Here is a 24,998-nt window from a genome sequence, read left to right as displayed (position 1 = left end):
TTATTTTTTTTAATGTTTTTCCTACCCCGGACAGGTGTCTTGATCAATATAGGGATGAAACAAAGCAATTCCCCCCCGCTGAAAAAAAAAAAAAAAAGGGTGAAACATTGATTCATCTGTGCAAGAATAGCCGAAAAAGGACAAGAGATGAAATTCCACCCACTGCTTTTTTTCTTGCTGAGGGAAGCATTGCAAATAACAGCTGAGTCACAGTTCTGTTTGTCTGACAGCCTTTGGTTTGTTTAACATCCATTTCATATTAAAACTTGACATGTGCGCTGAACCAGGCTTTCTGCAACTATAAATACGATTTCGGTGACACTTTGAAAGCCAATTTCCAGGTAGTGGCTTGTAAAAAAAATAAAATAATAATAAATAAATACAAATATATATATATATATAAATCATGCACGGCTTTTTAGCATGAGAACAGAGAAGTGGTTGTTGGCAAAGAGCACAGAACACAGATAGCTCTTGGTTGTTTTACTGCCAGTGTTCGTAATAACGGTGTTAGTAACGAGTAATCTAATTAACAACGCCGTTAGCGATACCTCGAGGTAACGTGGCACGCTACTTTTGATGTATTATTAGGTCCATTAGTGCTAAATATTATAAACTTATCACTTTCCTCTGGCACTGTTCCCCTAGCATTCAAGAAAGCGGTTATTCATCCTCTGCTCAAAAGACCTAACCTTGATCCTGACCTCATGGTAAACTACCGACCGGTGTCCCACCTTCCCTTTATTTCGAAAATCCTCGAAAAAATTGTCGCACAGCAGCTAAATGAACACTTAGTGTCTAACAATCTCTGTGAACCTTTTCAATCCGGTTTCAGGGCAAATCTCTCTACGGAGACAGCCCTCGCAAAAATGACTAATGATCTACTGCTAACGATGGATTCTGATGCGTCATCTATGTTGCTGCTTCTTGATCTTAGCGCTGCTTTCGATACCGTCGATCATAATATTTTATTAGAGCGTATCAAAACACGTATTGGTATGTCAGACTTAGCCTTGTCGTGGTTTAACTCTTATCTTACTGACAGGATGCAATGCGTCTCCCATAATAATGTGACCTCGGACTATGTTAAGGTAACGTGCGGAGTTCCTCAGGGTTCGGTTCTTGGCCCTGCACTCTTTAGTATTTACATGCTGCCGCTAGGCGACATCATACGCAAATACGGTGTTAGCTTTCATTGCTATGCTGATGACACCCAACTCTACATGCCCCTAAAGCTGACCAACACGCCGGATTGTAGTCAGCTGGAGGCGTGTCTTAATGAAATTAAACAATGGATGTCCGCTAACTTCTTGCAACTCAACGCCAAGAAAACGGAAATGCTGATTATCGGTCCTGCTAAACACCGACATTTATTTAATAATACCACCTTAACATTTGACAACCAAACAATTACACAAGGCGAATCAGTAAAGAATCTGGGTATTATCTTCCACCCAACTCTCTCCTTTGAGTCACACATTAAGAGTGTTACTAAAACGGCCTTCTTTCATCTCCGTAATATCGCTAAAATTCGTTCTATTTTATCCACTAGCGACGCTGAGATCATTATTCATGCGTTCGTTATGTCTCGTCTCGACTACTGTAACGTATTATTTTCGGGTCTCCCTATGTCTAGCATTAAAAAATTACAGTTGGTACAAAATGCGGCTGCTAGACTTTTGACAAGAACAAGAAAGTTTGATCATATTACGCCTATACTGGCTCACCTGCACTGGCTTCCTGTGCACTTAAGATGTGACTTTAAGGTTTTACTACTTACGTATAAAATACTACACGGTCTAGCTCCGTCCTATCTTGTCGATTGCATTGTACCATATGTCCCGGCAAGAAATCTGCGTTCAAAGAACTCCGGCTTATTAGTGATTCCCAGAGCCCCAAAAGAAGTCTGCGGGCTATAGAGCGTTTTCTATTGGGGCTCCAGTACTATGGAATGCCCTCCCGGTAACAATTAGAGATGCTACCTCAGTAGAAGGATTTAAGTCCCATCTTAAAACTCATTTGTATACTCTAGCCTTTAAATAGCCCCCCTGTTGGACCAGTTGATCTGCCGTTTCTTTTCTTTTCTCCTCTGCTCCCCTTTTCCTTGAGGGGGGGGGGCACAGGTCCGGTGGCCATGGATGAAGTGCTGGCTGTCCAGAGTCGGGACCCGGGGTGGACCGCTCGCCTGTGCATCGGCTGGGAACATCTCTACGCTGCTGACCCGTCTCCGCTCGGGATGGTGTCCTGCTGGCCCCACTATGGACTGGACTCTTACTATTACGTTGAATCCACTATGGACTGGACTCTCACAATATTATGTCAGACCCACTCGACATCCATTGCTTTCGGTCTCCCCTAGAGGGGGGGGGTTACCCACATATGCGGTCCTCTCCAAGGTTTCTCATAGTCATTCACATCGACGTCCCACTGGGGTGAGTTTTTCCTTGCCCGTATGTGGGCTTTGTACCGAGGATGTCGTTGTGGCTTGTGCAGCCCTTTGAGACACTTGTGATTTAGGGCTATATAAATAAAGATTGATTGATTGATTGATGTAGTTTTGTGTCGACAACAAGACAGCGTCACAAGCATACTTGCCAACCATCCCGGACTTTCCGGGAGACTCCCGAAATTCAGCGCCTCTCCCGAAAACCTCCCGGGACAAATTTTCTCCCGAAAATCTCCCGAAATTCAGGCGGAGCTGGAGGCCACGCCCCCTCCAGCTCCATGCGGACCTGAGTGACGTGTCGACACCCTGTTTTCACGTCCGCTTTCCCACAATATAAACAGCGTGCCTGCCCAAACACGTTATAACTGTAGAATGATCGAGGGCGAGTTCTTGGTTTCTTATGTGGGTTTATTGTTAGGCAGTTTCATTAACGTCCTCCCAGCGCGGCAACAACACACAACAACAGCAGTCACGTTTTCGTCTACCGTAAAGCAGTTTGTCTGCCGTAAACAGCAATGTTGTGACACTCTTAAAAAGGACAATACTGCCATCTACTGTACATGCATATGTGACAATAACATCTACGGCTTTTAGAGAGTGCAGTGCACAACTGCGCACACAACAAGGAGACCAAGCAGAATGCATCATCAGAGAGGGTGTTCAGCATGGTTAGAAAAATAGTGACAGAGAATAGAACAAGGATGGACAATTCAACCCTTAACTCAACAATGAGTAGATGAGTGTTATGTGTGTGTATATGTGTAAATAAATGAACACTGAAATTCAAGTATTTCTCTTATTTTATATATATATATATATATATATATATATATATATATATATATATATATATATAAAATAAAATAAATAAATATATATATATATATATATATATATATATATATATAGCTAGAATTCACTGAAAGTCAAGTATTTCTTATATATTTACATATGAAATACTTGCCTTGGTGAATTCTAGCTGTAAATATACTCCTCCCCTCTTAACCATGCCCCCAACCACCTCCCGAAATCAGAGGTCTCAAGGTTGGCAAGTATGGTCACAAGCACAGCGAGGAAATATATTTTTACATGCAGCACTAGGTCTGGGCGATATGGCCTTTTATTAATATCTCGATATTTTTAGGCTATGTCACGATACACGTTATATATCTCCATATTTTGCCTTAGCCCTGAATGAACACTTGATACATATAATCACAGCAGTATGATGATTCTATGTGACTACATTAAAACATTCTTGTTCATACTGCATTAATATATGCTACTTTTAAACTTTCATGCAGAGAGGGAAATCACAACTAAGTCAATTTACCAAAACTGTATTTATTAAACAGTTATTAAGCAGTGGCACAAACATTCATGTAAATTCCAAAAACAGAAAGTGCAAGATTGTCAGAGACATTTTAAAACAAGCTATAAGTGCATTTTTGTGCATGATGTCACTAAGATAACATATCTAAACAACACTAAATTAAAGGCCTACTGAGACCCACGCAGTCTGATAGTTTATACATCAATGATGAAATCTTAACATTGCAACACATGCCAATACGGCCGGGTTAGCTTACTAAAGTGCAATTTTAAATTTCGCGCGAAATATCCTGCTGAAAATGTCTTGGTATGATGACGCCTGCGCGTGACGTCACGGGTTGTAGAGGACATTTTGGGACAGCATGGTGGCCAGCTATTAAGTCGTCTGTTTTCATCGCAAAATTCCACAGTATTCTGGACATCTGTGTTGAGGAATCTTTTGCAATTTGTTCAATGAACAATGGAGACAGCAAAGAAGAAAGCTGTAGGTGGGAAGCGGTGTATTGCGGCAGGTGTTGTGCCGGATAACGCACCCCCGCCGTAGAATGCACCCCTTGACTGTTGTGCCGGATAACACAGCCGGTGTTTCATTGTTTATATTCCCGGAAGATGACAGTCAAGCTTTACCATTGGCCTGTGGAGAACTGGGACAACAGAGACTCTTACCAGGAGGACTTTGACTTGGATGCGCAGACGCGGTACCGTGAGTACGCATGCAGCTGCGGCTTCCAAACATTTGATTGCTTGCTCATACGTGCGTGCCGCTATGTGCATGTCACGTACGTAACTTTGGGGACTTTGGGGAAATATATGTGCTGTATGAACTTTGGGAAGGTGAACGGTACTTTGGGCTGTGGGATTGAGTGTGTTGTGCAGGTGTTTGAGTTGTATTGGCGGGTCATATGGACGGGAGGGGGGAGGTGTTTGTTATGCGGGATTAATTTGTGGCATATTAAATATAAGCCTGGTTGTGTTGTGGCTAATAGAGTATATATATGTCTTGTGTTTATTTACTGTTTTAGTCATTCCCAGCTGAATATCAGGTCCCACCCGCCTCTCACAGCATCTTCCCTATCTGAATCGCTCCCACTGCCCTCTAGTCCTTCACCCTCACTTTCCTCATCCACGAATCTTTCATCCTCGCTCAAATTAATGGGGAAATTGTCGCTTTCTCGGTCCGAATCGCTCTCGCTGCTGGTGGCCATGATTGTAAACAATGTGCAGATGTGAGGAGCTCCACAACCTGTGACGTCACGCGCATATCGTCTGCTACTTCCGGTACAGGCAAGGCTTTTTTATCAGCGACCAAAAGTTGCGAACTTTATCGTCGATGTTCTCTACTAAATCCTTTCAGCAAAAATATGGCCATATCGCGAAATGATCAAGTATGACACATAGAATGGACCTGATATCCCCGTTTAAATAAGAAAATCGCATTTCAGTAGGCCTTTAAAGTGCACTTTTTGTACAGAACGCCACTACAATAGTTTAAAACAAATAAAGTGCACTTTTGTGCATGATGTCACACAAGATATTTCAATAACTGTCAAATAAAAATGAGCTGCATAATAGGAAATCAGCACCAGCAAGCAACATCATGCGCCAAAGAAGGCAATCTCATTCATCAAAGCTGGAGAGAGACACCTCATGCAACAACAGGACTCCTTCACTCAGCCCCTGATTGGCAGCTACACGTTGACCTGGGAAAACAACTGAGGTTCCCCCAGCACCTCTCCGGCCAGACATGATCATCATCTCAGAGGCTTCGACACACCTGATCATGCTGGAACTAACAGTGCCTTGGGAGGAGCAGATTGAGGAAGCCAACAAACGGAAACGTGCCAAGTATCAGGAACTGGTGGAGGAGTGCAGGGGCAGGGGCTGGAGGACTTTCTATGAGCCAATAGAAGTTGGCTGCTGTGGCTTTGCAAAATCCTTGGCCGATTGGGAGTCACAGGGGCGGCAAAAAGGAGGGCCATTCAATCCGCAAGTGAAGCGTCAGAGAAAGCCACGAGGCGGTTGTGGCTGAAAAGGGCAGATCCGTGGGTTGCTACTTCGACACAAGCATGGACTTGATCACCCCGGCAAGCAACATCATGCGCCAAAGAAGGCAATCTCATTCATCAAAGCTGGAGAGAGACCTCATGCAACAACAGGACTCCTTCACTCAGCCCCTGATTGGCAGCTACACGTTGACCTGGGAAAACAACTGAGGTTCCCCCAGCAGATTGTAACAACATCTCTCCGGACAGACATGATCATCATCTCAGAGGCTTCGACACACCTGATCATGCTGGAACTAACAGTGCCTTGGGAGGAGCGGATTGAAGAAGCCAACGAAAGGAAACGTGCCAAGTATCATGAACTGGTGGAGGAGTGCAGGGGCAGGTGCTGGAGGACTTTCTATGAGCCAATAGAAGTTGGCTGCTGTGGCTTTGCAAAGTCCTTGGCCGATTGGGAGTCACAGGGGGGGCAAAAAGGAGGGCCATTCAATCCGCAAGTGAAGCGTCAGAGAAAGCCACGAGGCGGTTGTGGCTGAAAAGGGCAGATCCGTGGGTTGCTACTTCGACACAAGCATGGACTTGATCACCCCGGCAAGCAACATCATGCGCCAAAGAAGGCAATCTCATTCATCAAAGCTGGAGAGAGACCTCATGCAACAACAGGACTCCTTCACTCAGCCCCTGATTGGCAGCTACACGTTGACCTGGGAAAACAACCGAGGTTCCCCCAGCACATTGTAACAACATCTCTCCTGCCAGACATGATCATCATCTCAGAGGCTTCGAAACACCTGATCATGCTGGAACTAACAGTGCCTTGGGAGGAGCGGATTGAGGAAGCCAACAAACGGAAACGTGCCAAGTATCAGGAACTGGTGGAGGAGTGCAGGGGCAGGGGCTGGAGGACTTTCTATGAGCCAATAGAAGTTGGCTGCTGTGGCTTTGCAAAGTCCTTGGCCGATTGGGAGTCACAGGGGCGGCAAAAAGGAGGGCCATTCAATCCGCAGGTGAAGCGTCAGAGAAAGCCACGAGGCGGTTGTGGCTGAAAAGGGCAGATCCGTGGGTTGCTACTTCGACACAAGCATGGACTTGATCACCCCGGCTGGGTCGCCTGGACGAGGGTGTCTGATGTTGCCCGATGAATCCAGGATACATCACTGATGATATGTCCCAGTGCATCCAGGAGATGTATCTTTTAAGCATATAAAGTGCACTTTTGTGCATGATGTCACACAAGATATTTCAATAACTGTCAAATAAAAATGAGCTGCATAATAGGAAATCAAATAGTGTATGTCCTTCACTATGTGGTAGGTTCCTGCGGACTTTATCTCCTTCTGTTCTTGACTATTTTTTTCATACGGTGTTGACGTGGAAATGATTGCTTGGACATTTTGTTGGCTGTGGCACTGGCCGGAGATGTTGACATGCGGAGTTTCAAGCACTCCTCATTCTCTTGCGGGTGGCTTTTCAAATGATTACTTTTGCTACTTTTTGTAGCAACGCTTTTGCCGCATACTTGTAAAACATATTCCCACTTGAAGCCAAACCACCGCCACACGATGGACCCCGTGCTGTTTTTCTCGGGAATTCATTCTTCCTTCATTTGTTACCAGATTCGCACCTTCTCTCTCTCGTATTACCACTCGCACCGCTCCGTTAGCACCACTGCTAACGTTACCCATGTCGCTACCTCTCTGCTCGGCGAGGGCGTATGAAAAAATTTGCGTTTATTTTATGTCTCTGTGAGAAGGAGAGACAAGAAAGAGGGAGAAAAGCCTGCAGTGTAATGCCCGCAGCTAAAAACAACTGCGTGAGAACGTATACTCGAATATCACGATATAGTCATTTTCTATATCGCGATATATCGAGTATATTCGATATATCGCCTAGCTCTATGCAGCACCACACTAAAATGAACTTGATATCAAATAGGAAGAGGTAACAACACACTGTGACACAGCAGACAACAACATACGCACATGTACAAAAGGGGAATATTGGACAACAAATCACTGATTGAAGTGACAAACTTGCCATCCAAACAATACACCGTTTGTTGACAAGAAGATATGACAGGCATGAACCGTCTTCTAGCCGTTCACAGCGTTCCTACTCGTATAGATGTCTCATTCATTACACCGAGCAACGTTTGCAGGTTTTACTAAAACTATTCGTACTTACTGTAATTAAACGGTCCCATGTGTGACGTCTGTAGGAGTGTTTTTCTGCATATTTGTACGTGCTCTTGCTAAAATGTGAACAGTTGGTTTACTTTCTACTTCATAATTCATGATAAATGTGTTTTCAGCTTATAGTCCGTAAAATACCGTACTTTGACTACAGATACTTGCACACATTTAATCTGTTAGATTTCATAGTTGCTATAGCACAAATGTAATCTATGCTGTGCAACTCTACTAGAAAGCTTACTTCAACCGGGCTACTTTTTTTTTGGGAGTAATCACTTGCTACGTCAAGCCTGTGCTAAGATGTTCTTTGGTTGATGGCGACAAGACCGCCGCGCCTGATTTGACACATTTTTACTCGCTTGTGTGCAAGCGCTTCGGGAGCGGAAAACAAGTGTAATCACCTGTATTCTTGGCATTGTGAAATGATGCAAACATGTTGTGTGCACGTCAGGATGGCAAACACTGCGATGAGAAAAAGCTCCAATCCTGTCAAGCCTACCTGGTGGCGGCCTGCAGCCACGTTCTCCTTAAATACATTCCACTGGGACTACGGCGCACGCTTTAGTTACGTCTAGTCATTCAGCCTAATCCAGTGTTTTTTAACCACTGCGCTGTGAGATACAGTCTGGTGTGTCGTGGGAGATTATGTAATTTCACCTAATTGGGTTAAAAATATTTTTTGCAAACCAGTAATTATAGTCGGCAAACTATGTGTTGTTGTTGTTGAGTGTCGGTGCTGTCTAGAGCTCGGCAGAGTAACCGTGTAATACTCTTCCATATCAGTAGGTGGCAGCCGGTAGCTAATTGTTTTGTAGATGTCGGAAACAGCGGGAGGCAGGGTGCAGGTAAAAAGGTGTCTAATGCTTAAACCAGTGGTTCTTAACCTGGGTTCGATGGAACCCTAGGGGTTCGGTGAGTCGGCCTCAGGGGTTCGGCGGAGGTCTCATCGTGTAAATAAAAACTTCTCCCTATCGGCGTATTACGGATACGGCAACAGCAGAAGTCAGACTGATTTGCAGGTGTGTAATTTGTTGTGAGTTTATGCACTGTGTTGGTTTTGTTCTTTAAACAAGGTGATGTTCATGCACGGTTCATTTTGTCCACCAGTAATAAAACATAGTACCACTTTAGTATGGGGAACATATTCACCATTAATTAGTTTCTTATTAACATGCAAATTCGTAACATATTGGCTCTTAACTAGTCATTATTAAGTACTTATTAATGCATTATTCGGCATGGCCTTATTGTAACCCTAACCCTCTAACCCTAACCTTAACCAAATAACTCTAAATTAACTCTTTGTTATTTAGAGTATGTTCCGCTAGTGTCCAAAAAACTCTAGATTAAGTCTTTGTTACTTAGAATATGTTCCCCATACTAAAGTGTTACCAAAAACATATAACTTTGTCTTGAATTTGAAAAAAAAAAAATTTTTTATTTTTCACTAAAGACGGGTTACGGTGAATGCCATACTTGCCAACTTTGAGACCTCCGATTTCGGGAGGTGGGGGGTGGGGGCGTGGTTGGGGGCGTGGTTAAGAGGGGAGGAGTATATTGACAGCTAGCAATCACCAAGTCAAGTATTTCATACATATATATATATATATATATATATATATATATATATATATATATATATATAGACATCTACATCCTGAAAATATGCAAACAAAACTGTGTTTAGATGATTGATACTTCAAACTTGCATAAATAAATATCAAGGAATATAACATAACTTGGCTTCTGAGAGTTTCAAAATTTAATGAATAAAATGCTAAAGTTGTTGATAAACAAGCAATTATTTTAATAATTAAATATGGTCATTTTAAATGAATTATTATGATAATTTAAAATCAATTATTTCAAATATGTTTATTTTAATGTATAATTCTATGACTGGATGTAATAAGGAGTCACGAAAAAATACAAATAAAAATACAATTAATTTTGGGTTTTTTTAGCAAAATATAGTAAAAATGTATTTAGTTTTTTTTTTTTTAAATTAATTAATATATTTATTTTTAGGTAAAATAAACATAATAATACAATTTATCTCTAGTATGGATGATTTAGTTCTTGTCACCCTGTTGTCCTCCCGTCATGAAAAAAGGCTGTCCTCACTCAGGTCCGCATGGAGCTGGAGGGGGCGTGGCTTCCAGCTCCGGCTGAAAATCGGGAGATTTTCGGGAGAATGTTTGTCCCGGGAGGTTTTCGGGAGAGGCGCTGAATTTCGGGGGTCTCCCAGAAAATTCGGGAGGGTTGACAAGTATGGTGAATGCGCATATGAAACTGGTGGGGTTCGGTACGTCCAACAAGGTTAAGAACCACTGGCTTAAACCAAAAAGTAAACAAAAGGTGAGTGCCCCTAAGAAAAGGCATTGAAGCTTATTGAAGGCTATGCAAAACTAAACTAAAACTGAACTGGCTGCAAAGTAAACAAAAACAGAATGCTGGACGACAGCAAAGACTTACTGTGGAGCAGAGACGGCGTCCACAATGTACATCCGAACATGACATGAAAATCAACAATGTCCCCACAAAGAAGGATAAAAAACGACTGAAATATTCTTGATTGCTAAAAAGGAAGACATGAAACTGCTCCAGGAAAATACCAAAAAAAGAGAAACAGCCACCAAAATAGGAGCGCATGACGAGAACTAAAACACTACACACAGGAAAACACCAAAAACCTCAAATTAAGTCAGGGTGTGATGTGACAGGTGGTGACAGTACACCTACTTTGAGACAAGAGCATGCTTGGTTATGCTTTAAAGTCATACCCAACAATTGCGACAACGACTTTTTACTGTTAACTGAGTTTCGTTCTTTAATGATTTCTGCTGGTGGTGTGCCTCCGCATTTTTTTAACGCAAAAAAATGTGCCTTGGCTCAAAAAAAGGTTGAAAAACACACCTTAATTCCACCTTAAACAACAAGCCCGAGGAAGCTGACAGACGCCTGAGGACGAAAACACGTCCTCGGGCGTCTGAGCCCTTTCTCTCGCCTTACCGTCCACACAGGCGGGTCTCGCTCTTGTAGTTCCGGCGATCTGGCCCTTCTTGCAGGCGCAGCGGGCCGTCTGCCTGGCGATGGTCCGCCGCGGTTGGCTGCTGTCCCTGTCCAGCGTCACAATTTCACATGTCCCCGCCGCCAGCTGGCCTGCGGATGACAAAGCGCGGCAGGAAAGCGAGGTTAGGCACGCGCCGGGGTAAGACGAAAACAGTCTGCTTTGTGCGTATTCCGTGACGGGTCGCTGTGACTAGTCAAAAGGCTGCTCAGTTAGCAGGGCGGCGGCCAGGTTGGAGATGCGGCGGTAAGCCTTTTCTCCATTAAGGGTGAAGCAAATGCATGAATGCTCATCAACTTTGTAATTGCAGTCCAGCCTCCCTGTCGTCTCACACACACACACACACACACACACACACACACACACACACACACACACACACACACACACACACACACACACTGGTTATCATTTGGAATGGGGACCAAGTTTTTGATCATTACTTGTGGGGACGACCCTTTCTACAGGTTGTGTAGGCATAAAAAAAAAATCTCTGGATTGATGAAGTAATGTGCTGATCATTCTTACTGGGGACCCTGGGAAAAAAAGAGTTAATATGGTTCATGGGGACCAAATTTAAATAATGTTGCATAATTCACACAAATTTGTACTGAGGACCATTTAAAAAAAAAAAGAAGTTCAAATTAGATGTAATAATAATAATAATAATAATAATGGCTTAGATTTTATATCGGACTTTTCCTATTATTAGATACCAGAGGTGTGGACTCGAGTCACATGACTTGGACTCGAGTCAGACTCGAGTCATGAATTTGATGACTTTCGACTCGACTTGACAAAATGTAAAAAGACTTGCAACTCGACTTAGACTTCAACATCAATGACTTGTGACTTCACTTGGACTTGAGCCTTTTGAATTGACATGACTTGACATGACTTGCTACTTTCCCCAAAACCCAAAGATGAAAAAGTTATTCGGGAGCGCTCCGTATTTTTCATTGTGTACTTGTCTATCAGCGTTGCGTGTGTCAGCTGGTGTGCTCTCAGTACAACAGCCAATCAAATTAGATCTACTTTGTTTTCATCACACAGCATTCATCCAATCAAATTGCAGGACAACCAACGAAGAAGACATGTCCAAACCACACGCCAGTGAACAAAAAATGATACCTAAAATAGTTTCGTTTGGGTATAAAAATTACGAGGTGGTCAACACAAAACAGTTTGCAGTATGCAACACATGCGGTTCGAAAATGACTGATGGAGAGGCAACAACTTCCAACTTCGTCCGGCATTTGAAGTTGCACAAAGAACGGTAAGTTTTGAATGTAAGATAACGTTTATTGGCTAAGTAACGTGACTTTTATTTGCTGTGTAGTTAAATCAGTGAGGCTGTAAACTCACTGCTAACGTTATAACGTTATTGCAAACACGGGAATCTGTTGCAGTTCACTACCTTATTCATACTTTTTGTTCAGTGATTTTTTTAAAGCAGGGTTACGTTAGTCAATATATCACACGTAACGTTAGACGGCGGTCAGCAGCACCGCGTATTTTAGCCACCTAAAAAAAGACAAAAATAGTAAATTAAAGGTCAGTTAAAATGTATACTATATTATGAATATGTGTACCGTTTTAGCTAGCTTTCTGACATACTGTTGGTTGTTTACCTCAGTGGTCCCCAACCACCGGGCCACGGCCCGGTACTGGTCCGTGGATCGATTGGTATCGGGCCGCACAAGAATTTTTTTTTTTTTTTTTTTTTTTTATTAAATCAACATAAAAAACACAAGATACACTTACAAGTAGTGCACCAACCCAAAACAACTCTCTCCCCCCTTTTGTTCTGGGCATTGAACATGAAGACTCTTCCTTCACTGTTCCGAGTGGCCATGAGAGTCTTGGCAGTGCCTGCCTCCAGTGCTCCAGTGGAGCGAGTTTTCAGCCATGGTGGCATCATACTACGCCCCCATCGTGCACAAATGACTGACAGACTCTTGGCTAATTTGGTCTTTTGCAAATGCAATGCAGCATAGGGCCCTGACATAAAAAAAGTACAACTTTTTTGTTATGTTCACGTATATGTCATGTTTTTTCAATGTTAACACTTTTGTACAAATAAGTACATTTGCACTTTATTTTTCAATGTGTTTGTTCTGTAAAGGAATGAGTTAATGTTTAAAATGACTGGTTAATAGTGCTATTATAAAGTGCAATGTCAGCACAATTTTCTTTCCTGCAATTTAAAATGCACTTGTTTTAATAAATAAATACAGCGTTTGAAAAGCATACACAATCTGTGTTAATATATTAGTCTGTGGTTAAAAGGACTTGAAAGGACTCGAAACTCAAAATGCAGGACTTAGGACTTGACTTGAGACTTTCCAGTCTTGACTTTGGACTTGACTCGGGGCTTGCCTGTCTTGACTCGGGACTTGACTCGGACTTGAGGGCAAAGACTTGAGACTTACTTGTGACTTGCAAAACAATGACTTGGTCCCACCTCTGTTAGATACTCAAAGCGCTCACAGAGAAGTGGGAACCCATCATTCATTCACACCTGGTGGTGGTAAGCTACATTTGTAGCCACAGCTGTCCTGGGGTAGACTGACGGGAGCGAGGCTGCCAGTTTGCGCCTACAGCCCCTTCAACCACCACCTATCATTCATCATTCATTCACCAGTGTGAGCGGCACCGGGGGCAAGGGTGTGAAGTGTCCTGCCCAAGGACACAACGGCAGCGATTTGGATGTCAAGAGGCGGGGAGCGAACCTGCAACCCTCAGGTTTCTGGCACGGCCGCACTACCCACTACGCCAGTGGTTCTCAACCTTTTTTCAGTGATGTACCCCCTGTGATTTTTTTTTTAATTCAAGTACCCCCTAATCAGAGCAAAGCATTTTTGGTTGGAAAAAAGAGATAAAGAAGTAAAATACAGCACTATGTCATCCGTTTCTGATTTATTAAATTGTATAACAGTGCAAAATATTGCTAATTTGTAGTGGTCTTTCTTGAACTATTTGGAAAAAAAAGATAGGTTTTTATTTATATTTACAAAGGATTTTTTAATTGTTGCTATTTTTAGAATATTTAAAAAAAATCTCACGTACCCCTTGGCATACCTTCAAGTACCCCCAGGGGTACGCGTACCCCCATTTGAGAACCATTGCACTACGCCATAACGCCCCCAAATATTAAACATGTTTACTTTTCAGCAGTGTTACAAAGTTGGTTTCGGCGGTAACTAGTAATCTAACGCATTATTTTTTATATTCAGTAACTCAGTTACCGTTACTACATGATGCGTTACTGCGTTTTTTTCTGTTATTTTTTATGTAGTATCGGGGGGGGGGTGCTCCCAGACCGTAGATGAGGGTCGCAGGGCCTATGTACTTCGGGGCTAACAACCTTCACTTTACCCGGAAGTGGGTCTTTACAGCTCTCTCGCCCACTACACTGACGTCACTCACCTCACATGCTGTCATATCTTAAAGGGCCACACACACACACATACGCTACTCTCATCACAACTAATAAGACATCATGGCGAAGCCAGAAGTCGAGTTTCTTAACATGGAGACATTCTCAATACTTTTCTTTTGTCGAGCACAAAGGAAATACAATTTTAGTTTAATGTAAGTTGTGTCTTGGATCAAAGATCCTATCTACTTAAAGTTAAAGTGCCATTATGTTGCAGCTATTTAAAATAGTTTTGTCAATTTGTTCTGGCCTGAAATAAATTGGCCCTTTGAAACATATCGTTGTCTTTGTGTGTTGTATGTAGACCACATTGCTTTATGAGTTCAGTGATGCAAATGCATGTCAAGTTGATCAACACATTGTATTATTTTCCAGTGCAATAACAGTACTGAAATTAAGGCTGAAAGGGCACCAATGGGAGCCTTAAAAAAAAGAAAGAAAGAAAAAAGAAGTAACTAAAGAGTTACTTTTCACAGTAACGCATTACTTTTTGGTGTAAGTAACTGAGTTAGCAACTGAGTTACTTTTGAAATAAAGTAACTAGTAACTGTAACTAGTTACTGGTTTTCAGTAACCAACCCAACACTGCTTTTCAGTAAACATTTTTAATGGGCCAAAGCTTAAAAATCTTCAGAATGGATCTGACTATCATTTAAAAAGGTTTCCCATTAGAGGACCTGGTTTTTTGTCCCCATACCGTCAGAGGTCCCCTAAAGGTGACTGTGTAAACAGAGCAATGTCCCCATTAAGTAATCATTGCCAGAACACACACACACACACTTCTCAGTGGCCTAGTGGTTAGAGTGTCCGCCCTGAGATCGGTAGGTTGTGAGTTCAAACCCCGGCCGAGTCATACCAAAGACTACAAAAATGGGACCCATTACCTCCCTGTTTGGCACTTAGCATCAATGGTTGGAATTGGGGGTTAAATCACCAAAAATGATTACCGAGCGCGGCCACCGCTGCCGCTCACTGCTCCCCTCACCTCCCAGGGGGTGATCAAGGGTGATGGGTCAAATGCAGAGAATAATTTCGCCACACGTAGTGTGTGTGTGACAATCATTGGTACTTTAACTTAACACACACACACACACACACACACACACTATACAAATGGGACCCATTACCTCCCTACTCGGCACTCAGCATCAAGGGTTGGAATTGGGGGTTAAATCACCAAAAATGATTCCCGGGCGCGGCCACCGCTGCTGCTCACTGCTCCCCTCACCTCCCAGGGGGTGATCAAGGGTGATGGGTCAAATGCAGAGAATAATTTCGCCACACGTAGTGTGTGTGTGACAATCATTGGTACTTTAACTTAACACACACACACACACACACACACACACTATAAAAATGGGACCCATTACCTCCCTACTCGGCACTCAGGATCAAGGGTTGGAATTGGGGGTTAAATCACCAAAAATGATTCCCGAGCGCGGCCACCGCTGCCGCTCACTGCTCCCCTCACCTCCCAGGGGGTGAACATGGGTGACGGGTCAAATGCAGAGGATCATTTCACCACACCTAGTGTGTGCGTGACAATCATCGGTACGTTAACTTAACTTTAACCAGGACAAAGTGCGCTGCTCAAGCTAACAAACACAGCTCCGTTGCAACCCTTCGATGACGTCACACGTCACTAGGCAACAGGCCCCGCCTTTTAAAAGCACAGACTCCGCACACAGTGCGCTTATATTAAACATCCCTCAAATGCATATGCAAGATATGTAATTTGTATTTTTTTTTTTTTTAAGTAACGTATAAATTACTTTCTCTAGTAATTAATGACATTTATTAAGGAGTTATTCTGTTCGTAATCCAATTAAGTAACGATTAACTATTTTTTTAAAGTCATTTTCAGAACACTTTCATTGCACCTAACAAAACAATCCCACGCTATGGTTATTGAGTCTTGTTTCGCTGATTGGAGAGCTACCTTCCGCAGCTCGTGGGTCCATGGCGATGACTTCTGTTTTGTTTGATCAGCCGTTTTACTGCCGTGTTACAGACACAATGTTTGGAAACAATAAGACGGAAACAGTCTGCTTTGTGCGTATTCCGTGACTAGTCAAAAGGCTGCTCAATTAGCAGGGCGGCCGCCGTGTTGGAGATGCGGCGGTAAGCCTTTTCTCCATTAAGGGTGAAGCAAATGCATGAATGCTCATCAACTTTGTAATTGCAGTCCAGCCTCCCTGTCGTCTCACACACACACACACACACACGCACACACACACACACACACACACACACACACACGCACACACACACCATGTATTCAATCAGGTGACCTTTGGCTGTGTAGCCGGGGCCCTTGCTGCTCACAAATTAACCTTTGTCTGGATATGGAAGCCCTAAGGTGCCATCCTGGAGAGGCTTATCAGGATCTAATTGTGATTGGCAAGAGGACGGAAGTTGTGATTAAATCTGGACTCGAGTCGCCGGCACTCGGGTGGTTGGCTTAATGAACTGAGCTGCGAGGGGTCACACCTGGGGTAATGAGGATCTATCAGGATTCATCCGCACGCCGCCGCCGCCGCTCCCGGCGCCGACCATGGCCATGTAGAGACACGCTGTGTGTGCATTAAGTGGAAAGTTTCTTCAATTAGCCCACCCCCGCCCCGCACGATTCCCCCTCGCTACTTTTAATGCCGGCTTTCAGATCTTATTAACGCTCAGATTTTATTGTCTTCTTAATCAAAACCTTTACTTGCACCTGTTTCTATACCAGTTTTCAATCAATCAATCATCCATCCATCCATCCATTTTCTACCGCTTGTCCCTTTTGGGGTGGCGGGGGGTCGCTGGAGCCTATCTCAGCTGCATTCGGGCGGGGGGCGGGGTACACCCTGGACAAGTCGCCACCTCACATACTTGCCAACCCTCCCGAATTTTCCGGGAGACTCCCGAAATTCAGCGCCTCTCCCGAAAACCTCCCGGGACAAATATTCTCCCGAAAATCTCCCGATTTTCAGCCGGAGCTGGAAGCCACGCCCCCTCCAGCTCCATGCGGACCTGAGTGAGGACAGCCTTTTTTCATGACGGGAGGACAACAGGGTGACAAGAACTAAATCATCCAGACTAGAGATAAATTGTATTATTATGTCTTACCTAAAAATAAATATATTTATTAACTAAAAAAAAAAAAAAAACTAAATACATGTTTACTATATTTTGCTAAAAACATCCAAATTAATTGTATTTTTATTTGTATTTTTTCCTGACTCCTTATTACATCCAGCCATAGAATTATACATTAAAATAAACGTATTTGAAATTATTGATTTTAAATGATCATAATAATTCATTTAAAATGACCATATTTAATTATTAAAATAATTGCTTGTTTATCAACAACTTTAGCATTTTATTCATTACATTTTGAAACTCTCAGAAGCCAAGTTATGTTATATTCCTTAATATTTATTTATGCAAGTTTGAAGTATCAATTATCTAAACACAGTTTTGTTTGCATATTTTCAGGATGTATATATATATATATATATATATATATATATGAAATACTTGACTTGGTGAATTCTGTCAATATACTCCTCCCCTCTTAACCACGCCCCCAACCATGCCCCGCCCCACCCCCGACCACGCCCCCACCCCCCACCTCCCGAAATCGGAGGTCTCAAGGTTGGCAAGTATGCCACCTCATCACAGGGCCAACACAGATAGACAGACAAAATCAATGTTTATTTCTGTAGCCCTAAATCACAAGTGTCTCAAAGGGCTGCACAAGCCACAACGACATCCGCGGTACAGAGCCCACATAAGGGCAAGGAAAAACTCACAACCCAGTGGGACGTCGTTTGAGGCCAGTATAGGTAACAACTGTCACCGGTTCATTTCAGTTTCAGTTTATTTTCGAACATGCATACGATACAATGTCATGCATCGCATATTTCCACTTGTTTCATTACAGCACGTCCGAAAAGGAGTAGGAAGAAGCTGAGCTTATTTAATCCCACCCCTTTTCATACCGTAGCAATTGTATCCCATTTCCCTGTTCTCTGTAACAGAACAGTGAATGAATAAAGAATAAATAAATAATATACCATAGTAAGTATGTATGTATGTTCAATACATAAATAATATTTATCTAAAACATAAAAAATAAATAAACTCAGTGTCATTCACACTGGTGGGTGTGAATGACAGGAAGAAAAGCTCAGATTCGAGACCCTAATTGCCTTTTTTTTAAAACTCTTTTCTAAGGAAAATTACATTTTTTTTGTATCTGTCCTGTCCAGCCGCTCAGGCAATTCATATTGTTAATGTAGAAGCCCATATCTGATGTACATACTGTATTTACTTTACAAAAGAGAAGTGTGTGATATTTTTCTTCTTGCCTTATTTGACTCCATTAAACATACTTGCCAACCCTCCCGGATTTTCCGGGAGACTCCCGAAATTCAGCGCCTCTCCCGAAAACCTCCCGGGACAAATTTTCTCCCGAAAATCTCCCGAAATTCAGGCGGAGCTGGAGGCCACGCCCCCTTCCAGCTCCATGCGGACCTGAGTGACGTGTCGACAGCCTGTTCACACGTCCGCTTTCTCACAATATAAACAGCTAATGATGGAGGGCGAGTTCTTGGTTTCTTATGTGGGTTTATTGTTAGGCAGTTTCATTAACGTCCTCCCAGCGCGGTAACAACACATAACAACAGCGGTCAAGTTTTCGTCTACCGTAAAGCAGTTTGTCTGCCGTAAACAGCAATGTTGTGACACATTTAAACAGGACAATACTGCCATCTACTGTACATGCATATGTGACCCACCCATAATGTGTCACATATTTGTGTTGATTTATTTATTTTATTTTGTGGTTTGAATTCGTTTTTGGAGCTGTCATTACACATTTATCAGTATTCACATTGGTCAGTAGGGGGCAGTAGGGTGTTTCTTCCCAATTGAATGCTATCACCTGCAGACCGGAAGTGTCTTGTCATTCTGATGAGCGCGACCAGTCTGTGAACAATTGAAACGTCCTGTGTGCTTTTTCCTCCTGTATAACAGGTTAGTTTTGGTGAATCAACTCACTGAATAATATCCATGTGATCTTTATAAGTTTAAGTACACATTCTGATGGTGGAGCCTAACTCTAAAGTGTTTGTGAGTTGTAGTTTGTATTTGTGAATGAATCCAGTGCACAGCTGCAGTAATCAATACAAAAAGGCGACGTGAGTGCGCAATGTTTATATAGGAACTTCTGATACTAATTCAGACTCCCAAATTAGAGCTCCCGTTTTCTTATTGATTTTATAATGTATATTTGTATAATGTGTATGTTCTGAAATAGTGACAGAGAATAGAACAAGGATGGACAATTCAACCCTTAACTCAACAATGAGTAGATGAGTGTTATGTGTGTGTATATGTGTAAATGAATGACCACTGAAATTCAAGTATTTCTTTTATTTATTTATATGTATATATATATATATATATATATATATATGTAATAAAATATATATATATAGCTAGAATTCACTGAAAGTCAAGTATTTCTTATATATATATATATATATATATATATATATATATATATATATATATATATCTTAACCACGCCCCCAACCACGCCCCCTGCCCCACCCCCGACCACGCCCCCCACCTCCCGAAATCGAAGGTCTCAAGGTTGGCAAGTATGCCATTAAATGTTTGGATGTATTTATTCCCTCATTTTTTCCCCTCTATTAAACCAGGTAAAAACGTGGCCAAACGGGCAGCAAAACAGGTTTCATAAACACATAGAACAGCAGCAAAAAACAGGAGCAGTCACACACTATAGTAAACAACTTACAACATAAACATAAAAACGCACAATAGGTAAAAAATATCGTATTTAGGTTGATTGGCAACACTAAATGGTCCCTAGTGTGTGAATGTGAGTGTGAATGTTGTCTGTCTATCTGTGTTGGCCCTGCGATGAGGTGGCGACTTGTCCAGGGTGTACCCCGTCTTCCGCCCGAATACAGCTGAAATAGGCTCCAGCACCCCCTGCGACCCCAAAAGGGACACGCGGTAGAAAATGGATGGATGGAAGGCGCACTTAAAATCCTTTAATTTCCCAAAAATCGACAGTGCGCCTTATAACCCGGTGCGCCTAATGTACGGAATAATTCTGGTTGTCCTTACCGACCTCGAAGCAATTTTATTTGGTACATGGTGTAATGATAAGTGTGACCAGTAGATGGCAGCCACACATAAGATATATGTGTAGACTGCAATATGACTCAAGTAAACACCACCAACATTTTATATGTTCCATTGAAAATATAGAACATTACACACGGCGCTCAAAATTCTATCAAAATGTTTTTCGTACGACTTTGGTAAGCTATGAAGCCGCATCGCTTGATGGATTGTACTGTGCTTCGACATACCAGTATTATTATGGTGTGTGTATAAGGTAAGACATTATCTGGCGTTCTATTTCGCAATGTTATGCAAAAGCAACTTGTCTTACCTTCTGGTACCTGCTGATCTGTGTTTTGGATCTGCATAAATCCTGAAAATTTGCACGCGTCCGCCTTTGTAGTCCGTGATAAGCTTCTTCTTTTTCTCTATCTTCTTGTTATGGGACATTCATCCTCCGCTGTTGCCATTTTTAATATAAAGTAGTGTAAAGTTCTTACTTATATCTGTCAGTAAACTCGCCATGAAAGCGCTAAAACATACCGGTGTAGTGAGTTTACATTATTCACCCAAGGAACTTTAGTTATTAGAGAGTTACGGTCGGACGTTTTTTCACGGGACACATTTCCGGTGAGAAAATGCTGCTGCGTTATTGATATGAAGCAGAGTCTGAATGTCATTAAAACAGTTAGCTCCATCTTTTGACACTTCTTCCACTCCCGTCCTTGCACGCTACACCGCTACAACAAAGATGACGGGGAGAAGACGCTGTCGAAGGTGAGCCACGTAAATAAGACCGCTCACAAAACGGCGCATCCTGAAGCGATTGTCAGAAAGACACTTGAAGATGGTCTGTAAAATATAATCTATGCAACATGTTTTGTAGACAACAAGGAAGTGTTTTACATTTAGAAAAAAAACTAAAATAATATCACATCACCCGACTGGCAAAAACAATAGTCCAGGATATCACTCACCCACTACACCAATACATCATCCCACTACCATCAGGGCGCAGGTACAGAACTATCAAACTATAGCCGCCCTTAACAGCAGGCCCGGCCGACCTGTCTGACAAGCCTGTAAATGTGTGTTGGTCATGTATGATGTCTTTTTGTTATTTTTTTTTAATTAATTTTTTTTAATTTTTTTATTTTTTTATATTTTTGTGATGTGTAATGTCTATTGTTTAAATGTACGGCAGTGACAATGAATTTCCCCAAGGGGACCAAAAAATCTAAATCTAAACTCTAAATCTAATCTAAATCTATATGACTCCTTTAATGCGCCCTATAATCCGTTGCGCCTTTTGAAGACCTGACTAGAACCCGCTCATCAGCAGTGCGCCTTATAATGCTATGGTCCGGAAAATACGGTAAGTACAGTGCCCAATAGTAACAGCTTCTCGATCCTTCAAAATGGCCTGAAATTCTCCCAAAGCGATCAGTTTTAGTAACCTTTTGTAATTCTTTCCATGACCATGGAGCAGCAAATCTCAAGTTGTTTTTTTTTATACCAAGACTTGTGCTGGATCAAGGTAAAACAACACACCAAGGATGTCCTGTGACCGCAAACTGTCGCGATTGGAGTCTCTTCACATAAAACAACATAAATAAGGGGGAACCAAGACCAAGAAGTGATTTACTGTATATATAAAAACTGTCCATGGAGAAAATCTGCGGACTGACAAAGATAAACAGTTTGCTGTTGCATACAAAGTGCAATGGTGGACAAGGTTGCCACAACCAGTAATAAAACGTAAGGCAGAGTGATATACAGTATCCAGTTTTTTCAAATAAGTGTCGGGTGCATTCATAATCTCATAGTCTCTTAAATATAGCAAAGGCATAAAAGTGCAAAGAATCAAGCTAAGTTGTAGGGAAACCAGGATTTGTTTCTAAAGAGAAAACAACTATTTAAGTTTAAGTTTAGCCCATACTTGCCAACCTTGAGACCTCCAATTTCGGGGGGTGGGGGTGGGTGCGGGGGCGTGGTTAAGAGGGGAGGAGTATATTTACAGCTAGAATTCACCAAGTCAAGTATTTCATATATATATATATATATATATATATATATATATATATATATATATATATATATATATATATATATATATATATCCCTGCGACCCCGAAGGGAATAAGCGGTAGAAAATGGATGGATGGATGGATGGATGGATATATATATATATATATATATATATATATATATATATATATATATATATATATATATATATATATATATATATATATATATATATATATATATATAAGAAATAATAGACTTTCAGTGAATTCTAGCTATATATATATATATATATATATATATATATATACATGTATACATATATATATATATATATATATATATATATATATATATATATATATATATATATATATATATATAAGAAATAATTGACTTTCAGTGAATTCTAGCTATATATATATATATATATATATATATATATATATATATATATATATATATATATATATAAATAAAAGAAATACTTGAATTTCAGTGTTCATTTATTTACACATATACACACACATAACACTCATCTACTCATTGTTGAGTTAAGGTTTGAATTGTTCATCCTTGTTCTATTCTCTGTCACTATCTTTCTAACCATGCTGAACACCCTCTCTGATGATGCATTGCTGTGTGGCACGCACAAAAGTGCTTTCATCAAATGCACTAGATGGCAGTATTGTCCTGTTTAAGAGTGTCACAACATTGCTGTTTACGGCAGACGGACTGCTTTACTGTAGACGTTCTTTATATTGTAGGAAAGCGGACTCAGGTCCGCATGGACCTGGAGGGGGCGTGGCCTCCAGCTCCGCCTGAATTTCGGGAGATTTTCGGGAGAAAATTTCCCCGGGAGGTTTTCGGGAGAGGCGCTGAATTTCGGGAGTCTCCCGGAAAATCCGGGAGGGTTGGCAAGTATGGTTTAGCCACAAGTTTTTCTATGTTTGATTTACAAGATTTAAAAGTTCTCATCAATAACAACCCCCGAGTACTTATATGTCGCGACCGTTTCAAGTTCAACCTTATGAGCAGTTGATGTTTTTGGAGTGTTCATCTAGGATTTCTGTGCATTAAGGACTAGTTTCAGCTGAGTCAGCTGGTACTGAACAACATCAAAAGCAGACTGCAGGAGCTCAAAGGCTCGCACAACAGCGGGGGATGAACAATATATGATCGGATAAAAATGGAATGCAGTACTCGAGACATTATTACAGAGATTTTTTACATAAAGGGTAAACAACAACGGACCTAATATGGAACCCTGAAGTACACGCTTTAATGCAGGGAGGAAATACAATCCAGCAAATTGGACGCATTGGGTTTTATCGGACAGATAATTAGAAAACCACTTTACAGCATGCTGAGATAGGCCAATCCCGTGCAGTCTGTCTGCCAAAATGATACGGTCGACTGTATCAAATGCTTTTGAAAGGTCAATGAATGTTAATGTTGATGTTTGGTGTAGCTGGACCAGAGCGGGAGGGGATAGAAAAATAAATTCAATAAAAACAAAAACAACAGAACTACATCAGCAAATACAATACCGTACATACCAGTGACGTGCGGTGAGGTTGATGGCTGGTGAGGCACTGACTTCATCACAGTCAGATTAACAAACATATGAACCTTAAAGAGTATCTTATTCACCATTTGATTGGCAGCAGTTAACGGGTTATGTTTAAAAGCTCATACCAGCATTTTTCCCTGCTTGGCACTCAGCCTCAAAGGTTGGAATTGGGGGTTAAATCACCAAAAATGATTCCCGGGCGCGGCGCCGCTGCTGCCCACTGCTCCCCTCACCTCCCAGGGGGTGATCAAGAGATGGGTCAAATGCAGAGGACAAATTTCATTACACCTAGTGTGTGTGTGACAATCATTGGTACTTTAACTTAACTTTAACTTTACACATACAAACTGTAGCACACAAAAAAGCACATTTAATAAAAAAAAACGTTATTATGGTCTTACCTTTACTTATAAATAAAGTCCATTCGCCGCTGTTGTGCTGGATTAATGCACCCCCTGACGGGAGTGTTATATCAACTTAAGCCCTCACTTCAACTTTCCACGTGCAAGATTGAATCTATTTAAAAAAGTGTAACTGAGGGTTTATAAATGTCGCCTATACTGTATGAAACTACAAAATAACAAACACGGAGGCTCCAGTTTACACGAGGACCACTTTATTTACCTTCTTTCAAAAACCTCCGCTCCACTACAACATGTCATCACTTCCGCTCTTGGCGCCTTCAAAATAAGAGCTCAAGGCATATACTGCATAACAGCGCATAACAGGAACTTAACATCACAAATAGGAAAGCCCATAAAAATAGGT

At 41.6% G+C, this 24,998-nt stretch overlaps 1 protein-coding gene across 3 annotated transcripts in view; it reads right to left on the bottom strand.

Moving 5' to 3' along the window:
* tafa5a (TAFA chemokine like family member 5a) overlaps positions 1–24,998 on the bottom strand; it is a 552,376-nt gene that overhangs the window by 204,804 nt on the left and 322,574 nt on the right. For all 3 annotated transcript variants that reach the window (XR_009815216.2, XR_009815217.2, XM_061959795.2), the window contains exon 2: positions 10,986–11,135. Coding sequence is in view for 1 of the 3 variants with exons in the window: in XM_061959795.2 (XP_061815779.1) it covers positions 10,986–11,135 (150 nt within the window). In the remaining 2 variants the exon portion in view is untranslated. The remainder of the gene's footprint in view (positions 1–10,985; positions 11,136–24,998) is intronic.

The sequence above is a fragment of the Nerophis lumbriciformis genome, linkage group LG05 (assembly GCF_033978685.3).
Source record: "Nerophis lumbriciformis linkage group LG05, RoL_Nlum_v2.1, whole genome shotgun sequence".
NCBI classification, from domain to species: Eukaryota; Metazoa; Chordata; class Actinopteri; order Syngnathiformes; family Syngnathidae; genus Nerophis; species Nerophis lumbriciformis.
The sequence above is the reverse complement of the archived record's forward strand: the minus strand, read 5'-3'. Positions and strand labels throughout refer to the sequence as shown.